The sequence below is a fragment of the Eretmochelys imbricata genome, chromosome 27 (assembly GCF_965152235.1).
Source record: "Eretmochelys imbricata isolate rEreImb1 chromosome 27, rEreImb1.hap1, whole genome shotgun sequence".
Taxonomy (NCBI): domain Eukaryota; kingdom Metazoa; phylum Chordata; order Testudines; family Cheloniidae; genus Eretmochelys; species Eretmochelys imbricata.
The window spans coordinates 75,730-95,471 of NC_135598.1; the positions used below are offsets into that span (position 1 = coordinate 75,730).

Genomic DNA, 19,742 nt, shown 5'->3' on the forward strand with positions numbered 1-19,742 from the left:
CTGCCCCAGCCTGGGAGAGGGGAAGATTTACTGCAAAACATACCATGTCCTGGCATGGGGCCCCCCCAATGACAGGGGGCCCCAAGGCTGGGCACTCAGGCAGCCTGCTCTGCAGGGGGGGATTAGGGGGCAGAAGCTGTGGGGGGCAGGAGAGCAGGGAGGGAAGCTCACCTGCAGCCTCAGGGGACCAGGCGGGAGGTATGGATGGCGGCGAGTGCCGTGAATGTGGGCCAGAAGATGCAGGAGGCACACAGGGTGGCTGCACAGCCGGCTGGAGAGAAGCAGTGCTTTGAAGGGGAAACTTTTGTGCCGTGGCTGGGCACAGCCCATGGTGGGGCCGGCGGGCAGTGGGGGCCAGCTGGGGGATGGGACTGGCCGCAGGAGCCTGCGCAAAGTCCGCAGGCGGAGGGGCTAGCCAGGGGAGGTGAGCAGAGATGAGCACACAGAGGCAGCAGGGCGCTAAAGTGACCACTGATGGAACCGTGCCCACCTCTCACCTTCAGGTGGGTGTTCAGTACTGTTCTCATTCACCCCTGCCAGTGCAGCCCAAGAGAGCAGAATGCAATTCTTCATGCAGTCAAATGTCTGAACGTAAGAAAATACCTAATGTGGAAAGGACACAACAAAAGTAATTGATTCCATGCTTAGCAGTGCAGAACAGGGGCTGCTGGCCCCACAGCCTGACCTATGTGGAGTTTCTCCAGAGAACAGAGTGCATCCTTCCTATGAGTAAACTGATTGTCTTAGTGCTTTACAGAGCTGCAACTTTCTCGCTCAGGGTGTGAAACCCCCCCTCCCCCGAGCACAGCAAGTTTCAGCGCTGTAAAGCGCCAGTCTAGACAGCACACCAGCACTGGTAGCTACGCCCCTCATGAAGGTGGTTTTTTCAGTGCACTGGAAGCTCTCTCAGCGCTCTGCCACGACTACAGAAGCTGTGGATTCGCTAGATACAATTGAAAGTGCCTCTTTTCAAAATATTACTTATGATGACTTAACTGATGATTTTTGTAAGAAAAAGTATAGAAATAATTTTTTTTCAAATTGAATAAGTTTCTTCAGAGGAAGTTAACTTTTATTTTTCCATTCATGCATCATCTATACTTTTTATTTTTACACATTTTTCATGTTAGCATAATGCAAATACAAGCTTTAATCTAGACCAGAAGTTCTTAAACTGTGGTCTGAGAACTCCATTCAGGTGGACCGTGGAAAGGTCATGATGATTTTTTTATAAAGCGCTCTTATCTTTACAATAGTTAGCTAACGGTACAAACAATATTTGGAAAGATCATTAAGTGGTCTGCCAAGATCCTCAGCACTTTTCAAGTGGTCTGTGAAAAAAAAGTTAGACTACAAAAACAATCAAGGTGCCTCACTTTATTTTCATTACTTATAAAATAGGAGGAGGATGAAGAAAAAAAGAATGAAAAACAGGGGGTGGGGGAGATAAGAGAGAATGTTCTTTTTCTTGGCTGGGTCCCGGGGCGGGGGGGGGGGGGAATGAAGCTGAGCACAGGGCCCCACTAACTCTAAATCCGCTGCTGCCTGGGAAGGGGGTGAAGAGGTTCCCCTGGAGCTGCCCCCTGATGTAGGAGAGGCAGTTGAAAAAGGATAGGCAGAGCAGCAGCAGCAGGAGCAGAATTGGTCCTCTTGCATGGGGAAGATGATGGCTGTTGCAGGTGAAATACCAAAAGGATACCACCACAGCTAAGAGATTCCATCAGCCACGTCTCCTGGGCATAGTCAGGATTTGAGAAAAACAGGCTGGTACCCCAGATCTGACATGTGATACATAGGGCACTGGGGTGTGAGGCAGTGTTAAGGTTGTTGAGGGAATCTGCACTTTACATGTCCAGCTTGTCTTTTCTCCTGGCTTCCAGGCATAGTGGGATCAGATGGGAACTCGTTGGGGGCAGGGATGGTCTTTTCACTACATATAACCAGGAAACTGCCCCTGTCCCAAAGCACTTACAATGCAACCCCTGCCCCCTTGAAAGCCTGGGGATGGATAAGCATTAACGGACCTGGAAGTGGTATGTCCTGGTCTGCCAAACAACTGGTGTGGGCAGGTGTTGGTTTGTGGGTGGGGCTTGGAAGAGTCTGCCTGCTCCCCCTACAGGTCAACTCCTGCATGTGTGTACAGCACCTGGCATAATGTGGTGGGGGGTCGATCTTGAGGGGAGCTATTGCAATACAATTAATAATGATCACACCCCAGTGTTCCTCCCCTGTGTTATTCCAGTTCTGGGCCAGTGTCAGTCAGGGAAACAGGTGAGGTTCTCCAAGGGTAACGCAGTGGAATCTGGCCCTGCATTTGCCCCTGGTGTTATTGAGATGCACTCTGAAGCATGAATTCCTTAACGGACTAAGGGTGTATCTCTACTGCCCTCAGGGGTGCGACTGCAGCTCAGAGAGACACACATGCACCAGAGTGGTGAGGCTGCAGATGCAGTGCTCTTAGGGTGACCAAGGCTGTTAGATGGAAACAAGGGAAAAGCACACAAAACAGAAGAGACAAAGCTTTTATTTGAAGGGAAACTCCCTTTCCCATAGCATTTGACTCTCTAGCCTGGGGTTCTCCTGCCCTCTGCCATACAATGCAATTACCATGAGCTTCAATAAAAAGAAAAGGAGTACTTGTGGCACCTTAGAGACTAACCAATTTATTTGAGCATGAGCTTTCGTGAGCTACAGCTCACTTCATCGGATGCATACTGTGGAAACTGCAGAAGACATTATATACACAGAGACCATGAAACAATACCTCCTCCCACCCTACTCTCCTGCTGGTAATAGCTTATCTAAAGTGAAAAGAAAAGGAGTACTTGTGGCACCTTAGAGACTAACCAATTTATTTGAGCATGAGCTTTCGTGAGCTACAGCATCCGATGAAGTGAGCTGTAGCTCACGAAAGCTCATGCTCAAATAAATTGGTTAGTCTCTAAGGTGCCACAAGTACTCCTTTTCTTTTTGCAAAGACAGACTAACACGGCTGTTACTCTGAAACTTATCTAAAGTGATCACTCTCCTTATAATGTGTATGATAATCAAGTTGGGCTTTTTGCGAATACAGACTAACACAGCTGTTACTCTGAAACCTGTAATGAGCTTCAATGTAATCTTTAAACCGGCACTTAGTATCAGTTGTAATCCATTTCAATGCACCTTGACATAAGGGACGGGTGGTCACCCTAAGTGCTCTTCTCCTCCCGCTCCCATCAGCAATCCACCCCATCCTTACAGGAGGGGAGGAGGAGCAGAAAGAGCCTGGTAACTCAGGGCAACCCGGCCCCCTCCTCCCCTCCTGTGTGCTGAGGATGACTCCTTTGCTCCCCCCCGCCACCCCCGCAACAGCTTGGCTGGGCGGGAGGGTGAAGAACCTGTGTAGCTGGCCCCCCTTGCCTGGAGGGGGCAAAGGGGACCCCGCTGCATCCCTTCAGGTCTGGGAATGGGGGGTGAAGAGCCCCTGGAGGAGCAGAGTTGGGGCTGGGGGCAGTGAGCTGATTGGGGTGGGGGCTGGGTGGAGGCAGGGTTAATTGCTGGGCAGGGGCCAGGCAGATGTGTGTGTGGGGGGGTGAGAGCTCCTGCAGCAGGGGCCATAACCCCCCCACCCAGTATGTTTGGGAACAAGGGCAGCACTGGTCGTCGGGCCAGGGTGTTCAGTGAGCAAAAGACACACAAAACCCCATGAGACAGTCTTACCCCTCCGCCCCTCAGTCTCATGATGTTTTTTGCCAATCTCCTGATTCTTTTGCTCTGATTCATGATTTTTGCTCATTTGAGGCTGGCAATGCTGTATGTTCCTCGGTGCCCCAGGCAGCCCCCTCACCAGGGCTGTACGGCTTCCAGGCTGCACTAGCGGCTGGCTGGAGTCCCCCTCCCTATGGCTTCTGACCAATGAGGCGCACAAGAAAGCCCCACGCCTGGTGATGCAGAGGGGCTCCCTGTCCCTGTGTGGGCCTGGGGTAGCTCAGCTTGGAACCCCTAGATCACCAGGGAAAGCTTAGAGTGCCGGGGAAGGACTCATGCCTTGTGGGGGGCAGCAGTGGGGGCAGGCCCTGGATTGCACTGGGTAGCGCCCAGCTTGGGAATCCCCCAATCCCTGCACTTTCCATCTAGCCTCCTGCGTGGGGAGGAGGGTGGAGCCTGTCATTCTACCAGATACAGGAGCTGTCACATGCAGTTTCTGGGAGAGAGACCGGCTGGAGCTGGGCAGGGAAGGGGAGCCGGGGCCAGGGCCCAGGGAAGGAGCAAAGGGGCAGGTGGGAGCCGGGTGAACAGCCGGAGCCAGGTGTGTGGGGCAGGCACGGGGGCTCGGCTGGAGCAGAGTACAGAGGAAGGAACTGGCAGAAGACTGTGGGGCGAGAAGGGAGGAAGTGGGAGACAGTGTCAGGGCTCAGCAGGACCTGAGGGACTAGGCTGGTCTGGTGCACAGGGAGGGCGCAGAGGGAGCTGGGTGTGCAGGGAGCTGGGCATGTAGGGGGAGCTGGGAGCGCAGAGGGAGCTGAGTGTGCAGAGGGATCTGCGTGCCAGGGCCATCACTGAGGCCAGGTGCCTTGATTACACTTGGTGGATCCCATCAGAGAAGGAGCAGAGGCAGGGACATAAAAGAGGAGCTGGACTGATCCCCTGTCCTCCGTGCTGACCCCCAGAAGCAGGGGGAGAAGCAGCTCCCTGCTCCAGAGATGCGGAGAACATGGCAGCCCTTTGGGATCTGGCGGCTGCCGCTCCTGCTGGTAGCGATCCCACTCACACCGGTAAGTGCAGTGCCAAGGCCGCAAAATCTCCCCCCTGCTCCCACCCCAGGCCAGTGCTCCCGGCCGAGGATCCTGGCCGCAGGGGGGAGGGGAGGGCCTGTGATGGGTGGGAGGGGCAGCACCTACGCTGGCAGACGGAGTTGCGTTAGCCACCCACTCTCAGCACTGAGTGGTGTGGTGCCACAGGGCAGCCAGTGCCAGATTGGCTTCCATTTCTGTGCCTACCAGTCCCCAGGGCTTAATTTGTGCCAGGGCCTGGAAGTTCATAGCCCCAGCACCTCCGGGCCTGGCAGTTCAGAGCCCTGGCACCTCTTTCAGTCCCTCTGCCACAGGGGTTCTTCAGGCTGTTTCCTCCCCAGAGCAGCACTTAAAAGTGGATGAGCAAGGAGAGCAGGGCTCGCCCTGGGGCTCCCCAGTGGGATGGGAGAGGTCTGCATGCCCTGGGGCAGCTCCCCAAGAGCCCTCTGCCAGGCGGGGCCTGCCCCGCTCTCTGATTCAGTTGCCCACCGTCCCCTCCCTGGGCATTCTGGAGCAGGTTGCAGTGATGGGCTAGCTGGGAAGTCTCTGAAATACCAGCTCAGCAGCAGGTTTGGAGCCGGACAGGCAAAGAGACACTTTCAGTTTCGCCCTGCAGTGCGCAGAGAGTCTTCTCTTCCAAGGAACAAAAGACTTCCCCCTCCCCTGCCCCACCCCACTAGAGAGGTGATGAGCCCAGAGCTGGGCTTGCCAGGGCTAGGTGCGCGCCGGGGGCTCTGAGCCAAGGCTGCCCCTTTGTGCGCTGGCTAATGTGATGATGGTGAAGTGAGGCGGAATTCACTGGATGGAAACAAACCTACCGCTAAGGTCTCAGGCAGGGGCTGCCAGCAACGTCCCAGTGAGCTCGGGAGCCGCTGGCCCCTGGGCCCAAGGGAGGGGGTGGAAGGAGTGGGGCAGTGAGTAGCAGCTGGCACTGCCAGGCTCCTACAGAAAGCCTGTACTGGCAGCTGCTTCTGCCCTCTCTGGAGGCAAGCCCTCTGCTCCTGCCTGAATTACTCCTGACCCTCCCCAGGGACTTCGGGAGTCATAACTTGAGACTCCTTTGACCCCATCTCTCATCTGATCCCCATCCTGGAAGTACCTGGGCATCTTGCAGACTGTAATGTATTTAGCCTCACCCTCCCATCCCCACCCCGGGGGCCAGCAAGGGTGTTCTCCCCATTGCATAGATGGGAGCTAAGGCCCAGAGACACCAAAGCAGGTAGGCTCTGAACTCCCACCTAATTAGGCACCTAATTACCTTTGGCTCTGGGCCAGAGTGACTTGGCCAGGGTCATGCAGGGAGTCTGTTGCAGAGTGGGAAACTGAACACGGGTCTCCTGAGCCCTAGGCTAGCAGCGAAATCCCAGCTTCTTCTGTCCTGTCTGTCCCTGTCTCCCTCCCAGGCAGAGGTACTTGAGTTCACCTGAGCAAAGGACAGCCTCTCCTGTCTCACCCCCCAATCCCGTCAACCTCCATAGCCCTGCCTGGAGGGGGAGCAAACTGGGAGGAGAAGGTTCAGCACAGGCATCCTGCACACCAGAGGGGCGCTGGATGACCGGCTCCACATCAGCCCAGCTCTGCCTGCCAACCCTCCCCACTTCGCCCTTTGGGATGGCCCCCAGGCAGCACCTGCCCGCCCCCCGCCCCCATAGGGGCACAGGATGGGGAAGCACCATGGACCCCCATCCTGCTGGCAGCATCCACCCAGGTCCAGCGCAAAGGACACTACGATTGCAGGGCTGGCCAGGGGAGGGGGATGCTGCAGCAACGGGCATGACTAGCTCTCTATTCTCAGCTTGGTTTGGGCTCCTCAGGCCTTGGGTAGACTCCCCTGGGAGCCAGGACCTGCTTTACTTTTCACACAGTGCCCCTGCTCCTGGGGCCAAGTCCCCCTTGGCCTAAAGCCCCTGCAAGCTGCTGTGGTGGTGGAGAGAGGAACGCCCCTGGGCGAGGGGGGTCCCCCACCTTCCTGTCCCCACCTACTCCCAGGCCCCAGCGCAGGGGGCTGTCAGAGTGGATGGAGCAGGGTAGGAAGAGGGCGTGGGGGGACACACTGCAATCCGGAGAGTCTCTGCTCCTCAGTGTCCATTGGGGCCCTGGGAAGCAGCACATCAGCGAGAGCTGCCCTGACATGCTCTAATGGCACCAGAGTCCGCGTTAGACCCCAAAGGGGCGGCATGAAGGTGCCCCCTTAGCCTCCTCCCCAGACGCCCTGTGAACTGGGGCCCTGCGTGTGTCAGCACCACAGCTGCCTGCTTTAGGAACAGCCTCACGGTAACCGTGCTGAGCCGAACCATGCTGTAGCCCAGCCCAGCCAGTGCTAATGGGCAGGGTTGTTACCTACAGGGCCAGGTCTGGAGACCATGGGCCACCTGGAATCTCTGTTACAGGGGCCAACGTGTGGAGCAGGAAGGGCCTTTCTTGGCTCCTGGCTCTGCCTGGCTATTGCTGCTGCTCCATTCCTCAGCGCTGACCCCGACTCTCACGGTGTCCCCATCCTGGAGCCCATAAGGGAGGGCAGGGTCCCAGGCTGGGAACACAGTCAGGTGGTGTGTTGAACGTCTGAACCCTAACCCTGAACCTAGTGCCCCTGGCAACCAGGGACTCCCCTGCCCCCAATTCCCTGGTGTTTCGCCTGCACATTCATCCCCCCAGGGAGCAGACCCTGCCCATCACACTGTAGTGAAGCTGTCTGTGGGGTGCAGATGGGCTCCAGGGGCAGACTGCACCCCCGCCCCTTGCCTAGAGATACAGGCACTGCCAAGGGGGGGCCTGGAGTGGAATGGAAGAGGGGGAGAGGAGAGCACTGAATGGAGCCTGCTGTCTCCAAATGGGGCAGATTCTGCAGTGGGGTCAGTGTCTGAACGTGGGGCTCAGGTGTCCTATCTGGGTGCCTGGCGCAGCAGCTATGAGACCAAACAGCCTGATGCGGCTGTCCCATGTGCCGCTGCAGAGGTGCTCCCCGGCAACCCCATGTGCCTGCTGTGCCCCTTTAGAGCAGGTGGGGAGGGGTGCGGGGGCAGAATCGCGGCTCCCCCCCAGCTGTGCCAGTCAGCACAGCTGTGGTGTTCTGCTTCGCTGCAACTCTATGTCCCCAGCACACAACTAACGCCAGAAGGAAGGCACAGGGAGGGAGCCATGCCACGGAGGCCTGTCTCTGAGGTGCAGTGTCTTACCCATCATGCTTTGCTCAGGGCTGTGACTAAAGGCCCAAGCTAGCTCTTGGGTACCCAAGGCCACTAGACCTGAAAGCAGTCTCTGAGTTCAGGAAAGTCCAATGTGAAGTGCTGTCAGGTCCCCTTAACCCTAACCCTGAAACCTAAGGTCTCTTTGACTCCAACACTAATCCAGCTGGAGTTACTTTAAAATGACCCGAACCCGAACTTTCTCAGTAACCTTAACTCTGCCTCCAGCCAATAACTCTGCTGCCATCCTCACCCTGACCTTTATGTTTTAGTAACAGAGCTGCAGAGGTGACTCACAGTTATGCATGGCTGATGCTGAGAGCTGGGATCACCTCTCTTAGGGTGATTCCCCTGCTCTCCTTTGGCGAGAGAGAATTCAGCCCCTATGCCAAACTATCGCTGTCAGGATGAGGAACCCCAGGAGCAATCACAACAGCGGTTGCTGCCAGCCCTGAGAAATGTGTGCTTGCAACAGCCGCACGTCTAGACTGCACAGCAGAACACGGAGAGCACTAACACATTCCTGGAGGGAGGGCAGTTGTATTGCATTTGCAAATTCCAGCTTGGTTTCTGCACCTGACAATCCCAGCATTAGAGACAGAGAATGTCGTCCCCCCCCACCGCAAAGGGACACTTGCTGAATTACCCCAGGGCAAACTCAGCAGCAGCTCCTTCCCGGAAATGACAGTTGAGAGCAATTGCTAATAGAGAGAACAAGCTTCCGAAGCAAGGCCACTGGGTGCTCGCTGCCTCTAAGACTTGGAGCAGTCGCAGCAGGACGTGTGCATGTAGGTCAAGCAGATGCCATGGTGCTGTACAATGTGGGGAGTCCTTCTAGGGCTGGATCCCACAGGGTGCTCAGCAGCCCCTGGCGGTGCTGAGAAGTCTCAGCTCCCATTGGTTTAGGTGCAAACTGCGGGAGCTCAGCACTATGCAGGATCAGGCCCGCGATAAGGAAGACCCCCACCTGACTTTCCCCCTCTCTGGAGTCTCTGCACAGCTGGGTTGAGATGAGATCAGAGTGACAGCTCAGCCCTAGCCCCATAGGTCACGTTGTGAGAGCCTGTCGGCTGTCTGCTCAACGTGCTGACACAGGGCTCTGAGCAGGCTCTGAAGCTCTGGAGACAACTTCCATCCCCATGAATAGAGATGGAAAATGCTGAGCTGGTGAAGGATCCAGCCACATATTTTGAACACACCCATCACCATGATGTCTGGGAGCAAACAATTTCACCTGTGCAAACCTCCCAGAAGTCCACAGGGCTTAATTTAATTCTTTATAAGCAAGGCTGGGTTACCTTCCTGATCACTGTAGTCTAATCCCAAAGGACACGTTGCAAGGTGTGGTTCAGCATGATTCAGAGGATCATTGAACTCAACCATTTCCCCTGCCCCCCAAACATTAAACCATGGTTGAGGTTCCATGAACCAGTCCAGCCTCCCGTTCACACATGCAGACCACTGAACCTGAGCATTCATCCACTAGCATGCAAAGACCCTGTGACCAAAAGATAGCTATCCACTGCGACTAAACTGTAGCTTCCTCTCAGAACCATGCGCAAGCACTTTATGCCAGCCTCTCAGTCACGCGGAGTTGTGAGAATCTGGTTTTTCACACAGCTGTGCACAAAATTCACCAGTTCCTTCCAGACTGCTGGGATCTAGCAAGAGACTCGGAATCTGCCCTGACATGCACACAAAGCACGATACTACCCGCTGCTTCCAGCGGGCAAACAGAAAGGCAGGTTGAGAGCACAGCTGCACCCAGAATATGCAGCACCTGCCTAGTGGGTTTGAACTCCTCGTCCTTGAGTCCTAGGGAGACTGTGTGCTCCCAGAAGCCACCAAGGGAGTACATGAGAGTTCCTGAGAGTGCCCAGCTTTGTACCATAGAAACATGTCCAAACTACAGTATTTTCCTACTGAGCAAAATAATTCCAGGCACTGATAATTAGACAAATATAATGAACATTGACTTAAACAGACCTCTCACACCAGATCATAAAATGACAGCTTTTCTATAAAAGCAGGAATTGTATGTGCCATAATGAACGAGGCAACTGGATGCCACAGAACAAATAATGTACTCAGACTGTAAGCTCTATGCAGAAGGACTGTCTCTTGGTTTGTATTTGGACAGCACCTCACACAATGGCATCCTAGTCCATGGTGATACAACTAATCATGTAGTCAGCTATCCATATTTGCCATGCTAAAAAGGCACATAGTATAAATGCCTGGTCCAACTCCCATTAAATACTAGAGCAGGGGCAGAGTTAAGGTTGTTTGGACGCTGCTCAGAGAGATGGTGTCTCTGTGTGAACTGGAGGCTAGACTGGTGTCAAAACTGTTGATGGAACCTTATGATATCCTTAGTCTTTAATGTTTGAGGGAGTTCATGGCTGTGCTCAGTGGTCCCATATGTCTGCTCCAGAACTGCACACAGCAACCATAACTGTAGCTAAGTTTTTGCATGGGAATTGCCTTTGTTGTTTGTAAAGTAGCATGCCAGGTGCCTCTTGTTTTGAGTGTGTGTGTCTGCAGGAAGCTTGAGCACTGGCTAATGCTTTCTGCGTCGGGGTGCAGAGGTTTTCCTAGAGCAGCTATGATGGTTTAACCCAGGGGTTCCCAAGCCTTTTCTTTCTGAGCCACCCCCACCTCCCAACCATGCTATAAAAACTCCACGGCCCAGCTGTGCCATAACAACTGTTTCTCTGCATATGAAAGCCAGGGATGGCATTAGGGGTAGCAAGCAGGGCGGTTGCCCAGGGCCTCATGCCACAGGGGGCACTGTGAAACTAAGTTGCTCAGGCTTTGGCTTCAGCCCCGGGTGGTGGGGCTTGGTGCCCCAGGCAGCAGTCCCATGCAGCTGGACTTCAGCTTCCTGCCCTGGGCCCTAGTGAGTCTAACACTGGCCATGCTTGGTGAACCCCCTGAAATCTGCTCACAGCCTCCTAGGGGGCCCCAGACCCTTGGTTGAGAACCATTGGTTTAACCAACTCCTCAGCTCCTCAGTCTCCAGTCCTGGCTCCTTAGCTCTGTCTGTCTCCAGGCCCCAGCCAGTCTCCTTTTTCACTGGCTGCAGCCCACCATAGCTGTACACTCCATTCTCCTCCCTTTGCGAAGGTCTATGGGAGGGAGTCCTGCGCAGCCCGGCTTTCTAAAGTCCCCAAGCAGGTTTCCCTTGTGATGGACCTTAGCCATTCCATGTGGTCAAAAGTGCCTCCACATCAGAACTTCACTGTCTCTGGCTCTGTCCAAACCCCCAGTTCAGCAGCCCCCTTGTCCCAGTGATCTCAGCTCCCAGCTCCTGGAATGCTGAGATAGTGATTCAGTGTCCCTGGGTACCCCCTGCTGGGAAACGTTTGGAATGTCTGAAATGCTGTACGAAAACCTGCTTAGCAGGATTTAAAGAGGGATTGGACATGTCTATGGATCCCTGAGCTCTCCTGTGTTATCGCAGTTAGTGCTAGCACAGAGCATCCGCAGGGAGCTAAAGACTCCTGCTCTAAGATCTCATAGAATCATAGAAATATCAGGCTGGAAGGCACTTTGAGAGGTCAAGTCCAGCCCCCAGTGCTGTGGCAGAACCAGCTAAACCTCAACCATCCCTGACAGGGATTTGCCCAGCTTGCTTCCAATAGTTGGGAATACACGATCTCCCTTGGTGGTCCTAGTTACAACGTTTTCCCTAATAGCTAACCTACACCTCCCTTTCTGCATTATGTCTTGTCCTACCTTCAGTGGAGATGGAGAACAATTGATCACCATCCTACTTATAACAGCCCTTAACACATTGGCAGACTGTTATCAGGTCCCTCCTCAGTCTTCTTTTCTCAGGACAAAACATGCCCAGTTTTCTCAACCTTTCCTCAGAGGTCAGGTTTGCTAAACCTTTGATCATTTTTGTTGCTCTCCTCTGAACTCTCTCCAATTTGTCCACATCTTTCCTAAAGCGTAGTGCCCAGAACTGGATGCAGTACTCCAGCTGGGGCCTCACCAGTGCCGAGTAGAGTGGCAGAATTACCTTCTGTGGCTTACATACAACACTCCTGTTAATACATCTCAGAATTGTATTCGTCTTTTTTGCAGCTGTATCACTTTGACGACTTGCATTCAGTTTGTGGTCCACCACAAGCCCCTGACCCTCTCCAGCACTACTACCACCTACTCAGTTATTCCCCAGTTTGCTGTTGTGCATGTGGTTTTTCCTTACTAAGTCAAGTACTTTCCCCTTGTCTTTATTGAATTTCATCTTGCTGAATTCAGACCAATTCTCCAATTTGTCAAGGTCATTTTGAATTCCAAACCTGTCATCCAAAGTGCTTGCGACCCCTCCCAGCTTGGTGTCATCTGCAGATTTTATAAGCATATTCTCCACTCCATTATCCAAGTCATTAATGAAAATATTAAATAGTACCGGACTGACCTGTCAGGGACTGACACCCCCCCCCCCCGGGACCCCATTAGATACACCCTCCCAATTTGACAGCAAACCATTGGTAACTACTCTTTGAGTACTTGTGGCACCTTAGAGACGAACCAATTTATTTGAGCATAAGCTTTCGTGAGCTACAGCTCACTTCATCGGATGCATACTGTGGAAACTGCAGAAGACATTATATACACAGAGACCATGAAACAATACCTCCTCCCACCCCACTCTCCAGCTGGTAATAGCTTATCTAAAGTGATCACTCTCCTTAATTACCAGCAGGAGAGTGGGGTGGGAGGAGGTATTGTTTCATGGTCTCTGTGTATATAATGTCTTCTGCAGTTTCCACGGTATGCATCCAATGAAGTGAGCTGTAGCTCATGAAAGCTTATGCTCAAATAAATTGGTTCGTCTCTAAGGTGCCACAAGTACTCCTTTTCTTTTTGCAAATACAGACTAACACGGCTGTTACTCTGAAAACTACTCTTTGAGTATGTTCTTTCAACCAGTTGGGCACCCACCTTATAGTAATTTCATCAAGACCACATCTCCCTAGTTTACTTATGAGACCATCATGCGGAACTGTGTCAAAAGCAGCACTAAAATCAAGGTATATCACGGCTACTGCTTCCCCCCACACACTAGGTCATTGATCCTATCAAAGAAGGAAATTAAGTTGGTTTGACAAATCTATGCTGGGTGTTCCTTATAACTGTATTATCCTCCAGGTTCTTACAAATTGATTGTTTAATAATTTGCTCCATGTTTGCGCTTCTCTAGTCTTCTGAGACCTCTCCCATCCTCCAGGACTTCTCAAAGATAATTGCTAAAGGCTCCGAGATTTGCTTTGGCTAGTTTCTGAAGTAACCTAGGATTAATTTCATCAGGTTCTGCTGACTTGAATACATCCCACTTATCCAAATATTCTTTAACCTGTTCTTTACGTATTTTGGCTTGCATTCCTTCCCCTTGGTTGTCAATATTAATTTTTAATAAATAAATTTGTGAGTATCTAAGGTGCCACAAATACTCCTGTTCTTTTTGCGGATACAGACTAACACAGCTGCTACTCTGAAACCTGTCAATATTAATTGTGTTGAGTATCTGGTCACAATTAACTTTTTAGTGAAGCCTGAAGCAGAATAGGCATTAAGCACCTCAGCCTTCTTGATGTCAATTATTAGTTTTCCTAAGTAGAGGACCTACATTTTCCTTTGACTTTCTCTTGCTCCTAATGTATTTAAAGAACCTCTTCTTGTTGCCTTTTATGTTCCTGGCTGGGTGTAACTCATTTTGTGCCTTAGCCTGTCTGATTTTGTCCCTACATACTGGTGCTGTTCTTTTATACCCCTCCTTATCAATTTGGCCATGTTTCCACTTTTTGCACAGTTTCCTTTTTCATTTTAAAAGTCATTAATGAAATTTCTAATTGTTTCTAATTGTTAGGGATTATGATGAGATCTTCCTGGGGGCAGATTATCCCACATGTGCTAGGGAGGGATCTCCAACGCCTTTCTCTGAAGCATCTGCTGCTGGTGCTGTCAAGAGAAAGCATACTGGACTGGGTGGACCTCGGCTCAGATCCAGTCTTGCAATGCACATGTTCCTGTGTAAAACTCAAAAGAAATGAATACTACTTGAAGAGGTGAAATAATTGATCTTATTGACCGCCTGTGCTTCCGTGTGAGTGGCTAATGGCTAGGCCAACACACTAGCTATAGAAACAGAACAGGAGAAAGTCAAATAGTGACACTGCAGAACCAATTAGCAGATGTCCATATGGCCTTAGACCATCTTCCTTTCAGTTTCTGCTGAGTGCAAGGGCTAATTCACTATCTATCTATCTATCTATCTATCTATCTATCTATCTATCTATCTATCTATCTATCTATCTATCTATCTATCTATCTATCTATCTATCTCAAGTACTTCTATTATTACTGTTACCATAGTATCTGAGTGCCTCATGCTCTGTACCATATTGACCCTCAATTTGAGGCATGGCAGGGCTAATCTGGGCACTCAGTTTGAGACACCTAAGGACTGATTTCCGAAGCACTGAACCCTGGCCTCTCTGACATCATGGGAGCTGTGGATGCTTTAGTGCCTCTGAAACACCAGGCCTGAGGTGTCTTGGTTGAGGGGGCAGAATTCTTGGACATTTTTCAAACATTGGCCTTACTCTTTTTGAACCTCAGTTCTCCCACTGTAAAAATAGATGGGGAAAAATCAGGGCAATCATATTAATAAAGATGCAAGCTCCCAAGGAGGTTGAATGGGTATTTCCTATCTTCTGCGTGCTTAACTTCGCAACCTGCCTACTGTTCTCTCCTTTGGCGCAGAGCAGATTTTGTGAATTGCTTTGGGAGGCTTAGGGATGTGGGAGGCTATGTAAGTGTACAATCTCATTAAAGGTTTATAACCTTCCTGTCCTTTAAAAAAATGTGCCAGCAATGGACTTTCCTGGAATGATCCTGAAATCCAAATGTGTCTGAGCGTTCTCTCCCAGATGTCTCGCTATCCTGTACATTCAGCACTTGTCCAGATGACAGAGGCTGAAACTTTAATGAATCCCCTGTGCCTGCACTGCCGAGACACTTTCCCACTGGTTTGTCTTGGAATAAGAGAAAGGTTTTGCCTTCCTACAACCACCCAGGTGTCTCCTCTTCAAATCTGTTAAAATGGACAGGACCAAGAACTAGGAAATCTATTGCAGGGAACAACCCTGTCCTGGCTGACAGAGGAGTGCAAGAGACATGTCCTAATAGTTTTTTCTGTCTCTAATACATTTTGTTTTCTTGTTCTGTTTCAAATACTTTGCTGTCTGTCCATCCCCCCCACCCCCGTCCCCCCGGTAAGGGGCTCAAATGGCTCCATATTGAAAGCACAGTTCTTCTGTATGGCACCATGGCTCTCAGAGGAGACTTCTTAAACACCGTGCTGATAATAGCTCACCTTAATTGATCACTCTCGTTATAGTGTGCATGGCAACACCCATTTTTTCATGTTCTCTGTGTATATATATATCTTCCTACTGTATTTTCCACTGCATGCATTCAGTGAAGTGGGTTTTAGCCCACGAAAGCTTATGCTCAAATAAATTTGTTAGTCTCAAGGTGCCACAAGGACTCCTCGTTCTTTTTGCTGATACAGACTAACATGGCTACCACTCTGAAACCTGTCAGAGAGGATTGTAAATGATGACTGCCATGTTTGTTAACAGTGTTCACCAGGCAAAAACCGTAAAGCAAAGGAAATATGACAAAATCAGGGCTAACAGGTGCACCGCGAGGACTGCCTGGGGCTGGGGCTAGCGGAAATATGACACACAGGAATATTTTGTCCTTGAACAGAAGGCACAGGTGTGTTAAGAGTGAAAGCCCTTTAACACCCTGTGTTCTGGTGTCTGTCCGTTTCCTCTTGAAGGTGCAGACGACCCACCCGGAGTGCTCCATCATTCTGCATTTACAGGAACGAGAGGCTGAGTGTCTGGAAACAATCAGGAGTGAAAACCAAAGCAACGAGTTTCCAGAGCCTTCCAGCTGGAAAGGTGAGTGAGTTCCAGCACCACTGGGCATTGCTGAAGCCTCTCTGACGGGGCGAGGTCTCTAGTGGAGAAGGGAGGGACTTGACTCCAATGCTTAACAAATGCTTGGGGAAAAGAAAGCCTCAGTGAAAGTTTCACCAACACTGGCCCCTGCGTGAAGATTTGCAGTATACGTTGGAAACTCCAACAAGGCCTCCAGAAAAGCAGGGTGAAACAGACTTGACATTCCAGATATTTTAAAGTAAAAGAACCAAGGATCTTATAGTGCTGATTTTTAACTCCTTAAACTTCAACAAGGACAAGTGCAGAGTCCTGCACTTAGGACAGAAGAATCCAATGCACCGCTACAGACTAGGGACCAAATGGCTAGGCAGCAGTTCTGCAGAAAAGGGCCTAGGGGTTACAGTGGACGAGAAGCTGAATATGAGTCAACGGTGTGCCCTTGTTGCCAAGAAGGCCAATGGCATTTTGGGATGTATAAGTAGGGGCATTGCCAGCAGATCGAGGGACGTGATCGTTTTCCTCTATTCCCCACATTGGTGAGGCCTCATTTGGAGTACTGTGTCCAGTTTTGTGCCCCACAGTACAAGAAGGATGTGGAAAAATTGGAAAGAGTCCAGCGGAGGGCAACAAAAATGATTAGGGGACTGGAACACGAGTTATGAGGAGAGGCTGAGGGAACTGGGGATGTTTAGTCTGCAAAAGAGAAGAGTGAGGGGCGATTTGATAGCTGCTTTCAACGACCTGAAAGGGGGTTCCAAAGAGGATGGCTCTAGACTGTTCTCAGTGGTAGCAGATGACAGAACAAGGACTAATGGTCTCAAGTTGCAGTGGGGGAGATTTAGGTTGGATATTAGGAAAAAAGGGTGGTGAAACACTAGAATGCATTACTTAAGGAGCTGGTGGAATCTCCTTCCTTTGAAGTTTTTAAGGTCAGGCTTGACAAAGCCCTGGCTGGGATGATTTAATTGGCGATCGGTCCTGCTTTGAGCAGGGGGTTGGACTACATGACCTCCTGAGGTCCCTTCCAACCTTGATATTCTGTGATTCTATGATTCTTAGGAGAAAGAAAGCATTTATTTGCTCTTGGATTTGGGTTCAAGTGTTCATGTTCTGCTTTTTAAACAAACACTGCAAACCAGGGGGTAGGAGGCAGTAAAAGCATCTGTCTGTCTACTGCAGAGAGGGTAGGGTGCATAGACAGGTGCCCTTTAACCTCCAGACCATGGGCGGCAGGTGAAGCTTCCACTCCGGGAGGCTAGCTTCCCATCCCACCTCTTCCACTCATGGCCCCGCCCCACCCCAGGCTCCACCCGTTTCCCCACTTGGCGCCCTCTCCGCTCACTGTGTGCGTCCCTCCTCTCCTCCCAGGGCTGATTGTTCCAGCATTTGTTTGCTAGCAAGGATTAAAACATGAACAGCTGTACTAGTATATTGGGCTGGTTACATTATTTATAGTTTTCAGAGTAGCAGCCTGTTAGTCTGTATCCTCAAAAAAAAAAGGAGTACTTATGGCACCTTAGAGACTAACAAATTTATTTGAGCATAAGCTTTCGTGAGCTACAGCTCACTTCATCGGATGCATGCCGTGGAAAATACAGGGGGGAGATTTTATATACACAGAGAACATGAAACAATGGGTGTTACCATACACACTGTAATGAGAGTGATCAGGTAAGGTAAAAAGAAAAGGAGTACTAGTGGCACCTTAGAGGCTAACCAATTTATTTGAGCATAAGCTTTCGTGAGCTACAGTTTCATCGGATGAAGTGAGCTGTAGCTCACGAAAGCTTATGCTCATATAAATTGGTTCGTCTCTAAGGTGCCACTAGTACTCCTTTTCTTTTTGCGAATACAGACTAACACGGCTGCTACTCTGAAACAGGTAAGGTAAGCTATTACCAGCAGGAGAGAAAAAAAACCAACACCTTTTGGAGTGATAATCAAGGTGGGCCATTTCCAGCAGTTGACAAGAATGTGTGAGGAACAGTAGGAGGGGGGGAATAAACATGGGGAAATAGTTTTACTTTGTGTACCCATCCACTCCCAGTCTCTATTCAAGCCTAAGTTAATGGTGTCCAGTTTGCAAATTAATGGTAATGTGTGCATTGCAAACCTGCCTGGTGTGTGCTACTACGTTCACCTTCATCCCCAATGGGCAGCCAGGCCAGTGACCCTCAGGGCAGCAGGGCCCCCACTCCCTCCCCGCCCCGCTCACCCAGGCAACCCAAACACAACAGTCCCAACCTGCGCTCTGGTTGGATGCCTGCACGCACGCACCACCTGCCCCTTCAGTGCTCACACTCGCCATTGCCTTGGGCGAGCCCTTCCCGGAAGGGAGCTGCTGCCTTGGGGCAGATGGGAGGTGAGTGGGGCCCAGAGCCGGGGCATGCATTGACCCTGGGGCGGGGGTGTCCAGAGCCATTATGGGGGGTTAGGGATAGTACCACGCGGGGATCTGTCCACTCCATGTGTGTGAGAGTGGGGAGCTGTGTCTCCTCCTGCTGGGTGTTTGGGGGAGCTTTGGTTCCCCTCTGGTCTGTGGGGTGTGCTCTGCTCCTAACCTGTCACTCTAGCTGCCCCCCCACTGTTTTTGTGTAGCAGGCTCTGTCCCTGGCCATCCCCCCATCAGTGTGTCTGTTCAGAGAGGGCTCTATCCCAGCCCCCCAGTGGATGTGTAGATTGGAGGAAGGATTTTCTCTGTGACTGCTCCCTCCAGTGTGGTTTTTATGGGGGTGGAGTGCTGGAGAGGAGCAGCCAGGCAGTGGCGGGCTGAGAACGCTGAGCTTTTATATGCGCCATACAGGTTCCAGGGTATCTGCTACTCAGCTTCCCAGGATCATCAGCAATCTCCCTGGGGAATCCAAGGGACCCGGGAAGCTGAGTAGCAGATATCGCCTCTTCAGCAGCCCGGGAACCTGGATGGCGCATGATAAATAAGCAAAATCTTCCGGCGGAAGCCCACTCCCAGGAGGGAGGGGAAGAGGCGGGGCCACCATGGCCCAGGGGTCTGGTGGCAGGGTCAGTGGTGGCTGCACCAGGGCAGGCTTAGCCCCTCCTGGCCTATTATACCCACCGCCCATGCCCCGGACCCCAGCTCTGTTCCTTGCTCTGGGGACAAGATCTGGCATGTCTGCAGTCCCTTCTCACCAATCCTTCCTCGCACTGGAGCAGGGATGCTCACACTTTCTTGGCCTGGGGCGCTAGTCACGGTGACAGTGTCTCAGGGTGGTGCTAACCCAGAGGGGATTTTACTCACATCAAGGCATATTCTCATCCCACCCCATCCCTGTGGTATCCGAGCGCCTTCCAGTTGTGCACTACGTGACATGACTAACCTCTGTCCCATGTAGTTCGTCCCCTTCCCATGTGGATAGCAGGAGGGAGGTGGAGTGGGTCGTTCTGGTAGGCCTTTGTTTCAATGTGTCCATGCTGCTGTACGTGTGTCAGAGAAGGCCGGTCAGAGAGGCGTGGCTGGTGTTCAGACCAGGAGGTGGGGAGGTTTCTCTCCTCTGGGAGTTCATTGCAGAGTCTTGGGCTGGCCCCCGAGAGCATTCAAGCTTCCCCCTTGGGGCAGAAAATTCTGTGGGACCAAAGTAGCAGAGCCATCCTGCGCTGTCTTCATCCCAGAGCTCTCAGCTCTTGTGGATATGCTGGTCCCAGGCCCTGTAGCGCCTTGAAGGTAGGGACTGAGACCTTGAACTTGACTTGCTGTTCTGTGGGAAGCTGATGTAAGAAGCACAGGATTGAGATAGCCCATGTGGCTGAGGAGACGCACTGCAGGACTCTGTGCTAGCTGG

General features: G+C 51.6%; 1 protein-coding gene across 1 annotated transcript in view; it reads left to right on the top strand.

The window, feature by feature from the left end:
- The first annotated feature begins 204 nt into the window (after nt 1–204).
- The window catches only part of LOC144257824 (vasoactive intestinal polypeptide receptor 1-like), a 72,032-nt gene continuing 52,494 nt past the window's right edge, over nt 205–19,742 (top strand). Inside the window, exons 1-5 of the mRNA XM_077805993.1 lie at nt 205–331; nt 2,243–2,271; nt 4,653–4,757; nt 15,822–15,919; nt 19,428–19,435. Coding sequence (XP_077662119.1) covers nt 205–331; nt 2,243–2,271; nt 4,653–4,757; nt 15,822–15,919; nt 19,428–19,435 — 367 coding nt within the window. The remainder of the gene's footprint in view (nt 332–2,242; nt 2,272–4,652; nt 4,758–15,821; nt 15,920–19,427; nt 19,436–19,742) is intronic.